Source organism: Carya illinoinensis, chromosome 13 (assembly GCF_018687715.1).
Source record: "Carya illinoinensis cultivar Pawnee chromosome 13, C.illinoinensisPawnee_v1, whole genome shotgun sequence".
In the NCBI taxonomy this organism is placed as follows: Eukaryota; Viridiplantae; Streptophyta; class Magnoliopsida; order Fagales; family Juglandaceae; genus Carya; species Carya illinoinensis.
The window spans coordinates 24,655,004-24,664,936 of NC_056764.1; the positions used below are offsets into that span (position 1 = coordinate 24,655,004).

The window sequence follows — 9,933 nt, forward strand, 5'->3', positions numbered from 1 at the left end:
ATGATGATTTCAAACACTCGTTTTCATTTCTTCGTCATATAGCAACTATAGTACCTGCCAATAAATATGAAGCGCAAAGTCAAAAATGGTCAATTGACCTGCCTGCTCTGTGCCCAATAATTCTACTTATGTCTCCCTGAAAGGAAGAAAACTCGCGCCACCTTTGTAATCTTCGTATACATTTACCATCACATCATGCAAGATTGCAGGCTTAGTAGGAACGTACGTCCATTTGTGCTTATCATTTGAAGTACTTGACCAACAAATAGATCAAAATATTATAATATTTAGGAAGTCGGTTTGGCCTTGAGGCTTTTACAATTTTTCTACATCCTTCTAATAAAATAATATTTTTTAATTAATAAATTATAAAAAAAGTATAATTGAATTGTAAGGCTATAATTGCTCTTGGCCTTAATTTAAAGCATGAACTACGTACCATTCAGTACTAGCTAGCTAATTAATACAAATTATGATATATATATATATATATAATTAACAAATCTGCATGCATATATGGTTGATAGTCTTACAGTCCTAGAAAGTTAATTAATATTTAAGTACTGAAGAGAAAATTATCCCAAAAAAAAAGTAAAAAAACTACAAAAAAATAAAGAATAGAAAAAAAAAAAAAAAAAAAAAAGGAATGAGAATAATTAGATTCTAACGGAGGAGATGGTGGTCGCAAAGTTCAACATTCGACCACTAAAACAAGACAAAAATTGTGACAAGTGAAATTGCAAAAGTCAAGGAAGCATCAAATGTTGAAGCATAGAACAGAGTCATCAAGTACCACGGGAGAAAGAGACGAGACAGATGTGACAGATTGTTGGGATCAATAATTCTAATGAATGATCTCCGAGTCTCAGGATTATTTGGAAGGTTTTCATTGGATAGACGTTTCTACTACTTAACGAGAAACGAGAAGTACTTCCTTTTTGTTTTTTTTTTTTTAAAGTCTCTTAGAGTATAAGTTCTGTGACCGTTTCATGATCTAAACCCTAGCGTCTTAATCAAAACATTTTTTTTTTTTTGGAACGTTGTGGACTAGGCTGGGTTCACGCATGCATGGAGGTCATGGATTGGGTGTATGTTTTTATTGCAGGGTTTCACATGACCTAAACACTATTTAAACGTCTGACTTTTAGAAACCAATTGTTGCCTCTCACAAATTTACCAGCTGATGATGCTGGGCAAGACGTAAACTTACGTCTTGTTTGAACCGTGAGATAAGATAAAAAAAATTTTATAAAAAAATATATAAATAGTAATAAAATAATTTATAAATATATAATAATAAAATATTTAAATTAATAAGTTTAATTAAATTTTAAAAATAAAAAAATAAAAATTAATATTATTAAAATATAATTTTTATTTTGAAATTTTTATATTTCATTTAGAATTTTAAAAAAATTATAATGATTAAGTAATAATTAAATAAAATGATAGAATATTTGAAATTAAAAAATATTTATATTTATATTATTTAAATATTCAGATAAAATGAAATGAAATATGAGGACTTTACTATCCAAATCAAGACTTACTCTTTCTAAAAAAACACAATTCACAGATTTGAAGTTGATAGCATATTCCTGGAATACACAAATAACCTTCACATTTGGAAATCCACAGAAACTAAAAGTTGGTATGTTTGATTCTGTCATTGGTTGGACCTATTTCAAACAAAATGGCTCAGTCAGAAACAACAGCCACCTGATTCATGACCTCCACCCTCCTTTGTTTTTTTCGGGCTGTCATATACATGAAATTTGTGACATGTTGTGTAGTAGTCACGAACAGTGTTTCTCACTTATAAATTGGAGAGGTCCCTCCCTCCCCAATCACAGTCAGAACCACCTGCCAGCTTTAGGTTCACCTCCCAACCCCTCTGTCTCTGTCTCTATCTCTCTCCGGCCATCTCCGTCTTTCGTTCCGAACAAGGGTTCTACATATATATTAGAGAGTTCCGGGTTGGCTTTCAATAAAACACTTTTGCCACACATCAGATATATAGCTTTCGTTACTCTTCTAGGGATCTTCTTGTATTATATTATCTCTCCATTTCTGTAATCTTTCCTTTCAACCCAGAGCAATGGATATTGCTTCTCCAAATTTTGAAAATGTTGGACCTTTCACTCGTGCATGGGAATGGCTCAAGGCCTTGCCTGTAAAGTTATGGGCTATGGCAGTCGAGTTTGCAAATAAGATGAAGAAACTTGGACAAGATGATCCCCGAAGAATAATCCATTCGCTCAAAGTAGGAGTGGCTATCACGTTGGTTTCGTTGTTCTATTATGTCCGACAGCTCTTCGACCGTTTTGGTGAAAATGGAATATGGGCGATTTTAACAGTCGTTCTAGTCTTCGAGTTTTCAGTTGGTAAGAATGAGAGTTATATATCTACCAGAATTCTCGTCGCATTTATATGAATTTAAAAACTAAGAGAAACTAATTATTGCACAAAAAATTCTGAATTGGTGGCATGAAATTCTGATGCTGAACTCTTCTTTCCCATTATTTATAGGAGCAACATTGGGAAAAGGCCTAAACAGGATGCTGGCAACGTTGTCCGCTGGTGCGCTTGCAGTCGGAGTTGATCAGGTGGCAACTCTCTTCGATGGGACGGGACAGCCCATAGTACTTGGAATCTTTGTCTTTATAATATGTAAATACATAGTCCATTGCTGTGTTAACATTATTATTAATATTTCCTTCACAATCATCCAAACTGGTTAATTTCATGGTTGAGACATGTGATGTGCATGCAGCTGCAACGGTAACATTTATGCGATTCTTTCCTGCACTGAAGGCAAGATACGACTATGGACTGATGATATTCATATTGACTTTCTGCTTGGTATCTGTATCGAGTTACCAAGATGCTGAGGTTCTAGAGATAGCCTACGAGAGGCTATACACAATCATCATTGGTAGCTTTATTGCTATAATTGTATGCATCTGTGTATGCCCTGTTTGGATTGGAGAGACTCTGCAGAACCAAATAGCTAACAATTTGGAAAAGCTTGGGAATTTCTTAGAAGGTATTCTTCCAAACCACGACCAAAACTTTACATGCATGTCATATATATAATACTTCTAATTTTTTGTTTTCTTCGTGCCTTGTTTTATTGTTAGCATCAATTCTTGACCTATTCAAAGTTACAGGATTTGGTAAGGAATACTTCAGATTGTCAGAAGAAGGGCATTCCACGGATGACAAATCATTTCTTCACGGGTATAAAAGCGTTCTGACTTCTAAAGACAAGGAAGAAACTATGGTACGTGTGAGTATAACGTTGTCAACCTAATGTTCTTAAATATTTCTCCAGCAAAGAAAAACAAAAAAGAAAGGAGGTGTTACTTGAATTAATTTCCACCAAATGATTCAATCTTTCTGAGTTTGTATCATTGTTATTTTTGGATTTTCAGGCCAATTTAGCGAGATGGGAACTTTGGCACTATCGTTTTGGGTTCCGTCATCCATGGAATCGTTACCTTAAAGTTGGAACCTTGACTCGGCAGTGTGCCTACAAACTTGAAGACCTCAACGGCTACCTCAACTGCTTTGAGATCCAAGCAGTAAGTCAGAAACACCCATTTCCTAAACAGATATTTCTCTCTTGGACAACCAAAGTTATTACTTAAATAAGAGTTTTCTACAAATGACTGAGACTCTTGCATTTATATCAGACCTTTTTTCCTCTTCTATTTTGAGTCTAAATTCCTTAATTCAGTGACCTATCTTTTGCCATCCTTACAGACACCCACCGAGTTCCGAAGAGAAATTCAAGAGCCATGCATACAGATTTGTTCAGAATCTGGCAAAGCACTGAAAGAATTAGCATCAGCGATCAAAAAAATGAGGCGGTCAACATTAGTTAATTCCCATATTGATAGCTCAAAACTTGCAGCCAAGAATCTCCAGTCCATGCTCAACAATTCCCTCTGGGAAAATGCCAATCTCCGAGAGATTATACCAACTGCTGCAGTCGGATTAGTTCTAATCAATATTGTGCCATGCACTGAGAAAATCGTGGAGGCTTTTCAGGAATTAGCCTCTCGTGCACGATTCAAGAGGATGGACGACAGAGTTTCACCGAACAACGACGTATAATTTGCTTCATAGATAGCGAAATTTTCCATGTTGGAGTGAGTGCATCCGTTTCTTGTTAAACGGGATCGAGTTCGATCGATAATATATAGATAAGAAGGCTTAACGTCGTCTCATGATCGATAGTAAATAAGCTCTCTTTTTACATGTATCAAAGGAGGGGACAGTAGCCGTACGTAGTAGGTTGTGAGCAGGGCATCAAATGTTGTAAGCCAGCCTTCATATATACATATATTTTTTAAAAGAAAAGATGAGATCAGTTAACGATAATATCCCAGCAGTCTGAGATCTGACAGCCGGCCTTTTCGACGGAATCATGAATTAATATAAAATTATCAGAAGACTCCTACTTTTTTCATACCGTTCAAGACCTATACAACACAACAAAAGAAAAATATTATAAACTCATAAACAATCTAATATAAATTATTTTGTCACTCATCAACCAAACTTAGACCCGGCTTGGATATACGGTATAGATGATTAGATATTCTCATCTATACCGTATATATATTAGTTTTTTATATTTCAATATATTATATTTTATATTTAAATTTTAAAAGCATCTACGTAAATAAACAATAATAAGCAGTGTATGAATAGTAAACAGTATATAAATAGTAAAATCTGATAGTTTATAATGCACGAATAGTATGTAAACAGTGCACAATTCGATTGAAAATTATAACAGTAGGACCCACATCTTTTTCAAATCTCAAAAATTAAAATTTTTAATAAAATGAGATCTTATTTAAAATCTTTAAATAAAATTTTTTTGAATTTATATTTAATGCAACAACTTAAAATGAGACATGTGGCCTCAATGTAAATTTTATGCCTTGATTTAGAAAAATCTTCAAAATTTTATTTAAGAATAGAGATCATGCATTGTATTAAATATTAAATTTAGTATTATAAATGGGGCCTTGCACACATTGAGAAATATAAAAAGTTTTAAAAATTTTATCTAATGAAATGGTTTCTTATTTTTTCAACTAAAAAAAAAAAACTCACTTTTATTCTTGGGGCCTTACATAGGGTTGGGGCCTTAGGCCATGGCCTGAATGACTTTACTATTGAGCCAGCCCTACTTTGTTTTTTTGATAAAAGCATATTACATTCATTAATAATGAATATTATAAGCTGAACCTGAAACATACATTACAAGCCAACTTTAGCATTAATAACTCTCCAATACACAACTGTGACTAGCATGCTTTAGTCCTTACTGCAAACTCTATAGACCCGTAGTCTAAGAGACAACAAAACTCTGTCCAAGAAAGAATTAACAAATCTCATATTCTGTCTAAAATGAAGCAAAGGTCATGGACAAAATTCAAGAGACAATGAGTTCTTTTTGGATTTTTGTTGTTCTAAAATAAAAGACAGTACATAAATTAAAAATATATGAAAAATTAACGAATTACATCTTGGAAAAATTTAGATTTGCATTTTCAACCTTATAAGAAAAAAAATTACAAACACAGCAACTGTAATGGCATGCGAGGGACACGCGCCACCTTGGGAGTATGGCGGTTGGTCAGGTCTGAAGTAACTGGTGGCCTTGGATCCAGAAAAGCCACGCGTTGTGGTAGAATAGCACCCCTAGCAGCTTTGTAACCCATTAGTAAAGGTATTCCGGCTCCTTTTTATTTTTATTTTTTTATTTCTATAAGCACAAACTTTAGGAGTGAATAATATTTAAAAACATCATTTTAATCTAGATGTGGCGATAGTAATATTCTAATGACGAAAAACTGAACAAAAGGGACTTAAACGACAGTAGTTGCAAATGTACTCTCAGATCAAGTTTGAGCCATAAATCAGAGCTCTAGTTGGCCACTAGTTAGAAAGATTCAATAAATTCTTCAGCAGCTAATATTAATAGTTTATAGCTAATCTATATTCAAATTCTATCCCAAGATTTAGTACATGTCAAATTATTTTGGAGAACCAATGTTTGATCAATGAACCACCATACTATTGATACTTGTGAGGCATCGAAAACCCATAGATTGTATCAAGAAGCCACAACTAAATAGAGAATCAAAGGGTAAACTAGAATTTATAGAATTTATTAGATTAAAAGTATATTTCCGCCAAAGGCTTGTAGCCTGATGGCATAACCCCCAAGCCTCCAAAATTGAGGTCTTGGGTTCAAAACCCTCCTCCCTAAATGGCTTTTATTTTTTTTGTAAAATAAAAAAAGGCTTATTTCCAAATATTTATACTTTATGTAAATAGTTTTTACATGCACATATGCATTGGCCATATAGAAACTGAGGAATTCAAAAATGTCAATAAAAAGCCAAGGACACTTGGTAACTTAGTAAGTAGAGATATCTAAATAACTCCTACAGCTTGGCTCAAAGTGGTAAAGGCGTTGGGTTTAGGAGTATGCTTCCTTAGATTTAAGGTTCAAATATTCTTGGGTGTGAACAATTTCTAGGGACCATTGAATTTTTTCATTGAATTACCCAATGTGGACTTGCGAGAAACTTCTTGCTGAAGGCCTGTGAACTTTCGTGATGAGTCAGGATGCTGTTCTGGACTCCCGGTGCGAATTAAAAAAAAGGTAGAGATATCTAAATTAGACTTTTTAGTTATGATAGAAATTGAATATTGCTATGATTTTAATGCTCTATTATATGAAAGACTGAAAGCTTTATCAAGACATTACTTACTGAGAAGGAATAAATGTTTAATTGAAGGTGATAATGAAAGATTGAAAGCTTTATCATGACACGAAGTATTGACAAGGGAAAAAATCAAATTGGAGCTCTTGACCATGCTGAAGTTAATAAAAATAGACAATACAACATATTTGGTTTTTAATGATGGTTGGGAAAAGTGATAGTCCCCAAACTGTCACTAAAAAGTATTTTCTGTGACGGTTGTTGGAAACTGTCATTAAAGACAAATGAGATTTATTTTTTTATGTTCGAACGAAGATGAAAATTATATTCGAACGTTACATTTACGTTCAAACATTGAGGCTACTAACGTGCAAATGTGAAATGGTTTTGCACCTACGTTCGAATGTTAGTAATTAATGGTTGAATGCACTACAAGAGATATGATTTTTTGAGACAAAACAATTTGTCTCAAAAAATGGAAATTTTGTCCCTAAAAGTTTTGGGAGATGAAAAAATTTCGTCTCTATTTTGTCTCAAAAAGGCTGTCTCAGAAAGTTTTCAGAGATGAAAATCAATTTTCGTCTCTGAAAAGTATTTTTAGGGACGAAATTGGGCGGAATCGGTCGAAACCGTTCGAACGGAAAATTTTTTCTGAGACAAAAAAATATCGTCTCAGAATCAAGTTCGAACGAAAATATTTTTATTCGAACAACATGAAATGTTAATTCGAACCAATAACCATATCTGACCAAGTCCGTTCGAACAAACAAGTTCGTAAGTGACTTTAGTTCGAAAAAAAATATTAACTGTTCGAACAAATAATCTATTTACAGAAATCTTCTGTTCGAACGGACTATTAGAAATGAATTTATTCGAATGAGTATTTAATTGTTCGAACGAATGCATGGATTGTATTTCCCGGGTAAGTTCGAATGGGTATATTTTTGTTCGAATGAGAATTTTTTTGTTCGAATGGATATTTTTTTGTTCGAATGAGAATTTTTTTTGTTCGAATGGATATATTTTTGTTCAAATGTATGCATAAATGGTAATTTACCATTCGTACGGTATTGATCAAACAAAATGAAATTGATATTAATACAAATTGTAATCTATATACATCAAATTGTAATCTATATACATCAATTGTTCAAATGTTTACAAACATCATAAATATTAAAGGCAATTAAAAAACACCAAATGAATTATGATTGTGGTGGTGGTGGTGGTATAGGGTTTTGAGACATCATTAATTGAAATTGTTCAAATATTTTTTGGTTATTTAATTGTAGCCTTTCTTCTAATCTTGCTTCTAAATCTGCTGCTTGATCTAATCGGGTTAGCAACTCTTTTTCCTTCGATCTCAATCGTTCTATATCAAGTGCAGCTTCCTCTAATTTTTTAGTCTTGTCGTCATTCGATCTGGCTTTAGAAGATGATGAAGATGTTGAAAATGGCTTCACGCAACGTTCTAAGCCCCTCAAATATCCAGAACGTGATCCAAGAACTTGAAAAAATATTTGAGCATCGTTGACAGATGATTCATCAGATGGATCCACAACAGTATCTTTAAGAGATATCATCTTGTCCTGGAAAAAGAAAAACATTAAAATTAGTATATGTAACAAAAATATATTTAGATAATGAAATTAAATAAACTTAAACTTACATAATTTGCCTCTGCCTCAGGATTGCTCCAAACACCATCACGATTTTTATGTGTTTTAGCATACAATTGGGTCAGATCATAATCAGTAGCATTTTCTTCTTGCTACAAAATGAAAATTAATATCATAATTTATACGAAAAAAGTGTATATATTAAGATTTAATGGAGACAATACGAAAAAATAATATCATATTTTATTTAAAAGATATGCAGTGATAAAATACCTTGTTCTGGCTCTGGTGATGTTGGCCCACCATTATTGACAAGTGAATCACACGGGAGTTAGTAAGTGATGGGGATGTCTCACGTGTTCTTTTGCATTTAGGAGGCATTTCTGTTTGAAATTATAATAAATATATAAAATGAAGTATTAATCTATTTAATTAGACTACTTAAATATTTTTAATTATACATTATAATTCTTTAATTAAATATTATATAAGTATATTCCATCATGTTAATCATCTTAATTAGAGTACTTAAATATTTTAAATATTTAATTATAATTTTTTAATTAATTATTTTTTAATTATATTTTAACTAATTAATATTTTAAATGTCGTCTCAGAATCATATATTTTAATTATATTTTATTAGTGTACATAAATATTTTCAATAATTCATTATAATTATTTAATTAAATATTTTATAAGAGTATTTAGAGTATTAATCTATTTAATTAGAGCATTTAAATATTTTCAAATATTTAATTATAATTTTTAATTAATTATTTTATAATTATATTTTAACTAATTAACATATTTAATTAGAGTACTTAAATATTTTCAATAATTCATTATAATTACTTAATTAAATATTTTATAAGAATATTTAGAATATTAATCTATTTAATTAGAGTACTTCAATATTTTCACTAATACATTATAATTCTTTAATTAAATAATGTATAATTAGATTTTAAGTATTAATCTATTTAATTATAGTACTTAAATATTTACAATTATACATTATAATTACATTATAAAATGTCTACGTAATTGGTACTGTTCGAACAAACACTCAAACTGTTCGAACTAAATTCTGGTCGAGTTAGATTCCGTTCGAACGGAGAAAATTCAATTCGAACGGAGAAAATTCAATTCGAACGGTATTCAGAGTGTTCGAATGGGACCAAGCCAGAAACCATTCACGAAACAGAGCAAAAAACTGAACCACAAAACACAATTTTCACATACACTACAGCATATTTCAATATAATACATTGAAAACTAAATGATTATCCCTAAATATGATTATTAAATAACTTAGAAAACTATAAAAACTTACCTCTAATTTTTGCAATCCAATAAAAATATTAATCCACAATACCTATATGTATAAAACACATTAAACCATTGTTCTATCCCAACAAATAAATGCAGCAAATATCAAGATACTTGTAAAAGAAAATCGGAATGAAAAATGACAAAAAAAAGACATATTACCTCTTGTCCTTGTCTTTTCTCCCTAAAGAATCTCTTTTCTCTCACTTCTTTAAGCTCTCTCTATACAA

The 9,933-nt window shown here is 31.7% G+C and overlaps 1 protein-coding gene across 1 annotated transcript; it reads left to right on the forward strand.

Moving 5' to 3' along the window:
* Positions 1–1,870: 1,870 nt before the first annotated feature.
* LOC122292943 (aluminum-activated malate transporter 8-like) lies at positions 1,871–4,377 on the forward strand. The gene is made up of 6 exons (XM_043101517.1): positions 1,871–2,384; positions 2,530–2,670; positions 2,774–3,046; positions 3,171–3,283; positions 3,435–3,584; positions 3,766–4,377. Exons 1-6 carry the CDS (start codon positions 2,099–2,101, stop codon positions 4,117–4,119), a joined length of 1,317 nt encoding a protein of 438 aa, XP_042957451.1. The 5' UTR covers positions 1,871–2,098; the 3' UTR covers positions 4,120–4,377.
* Positions 4,378–9,933: the final 5,556 nt, after the last annotated feature.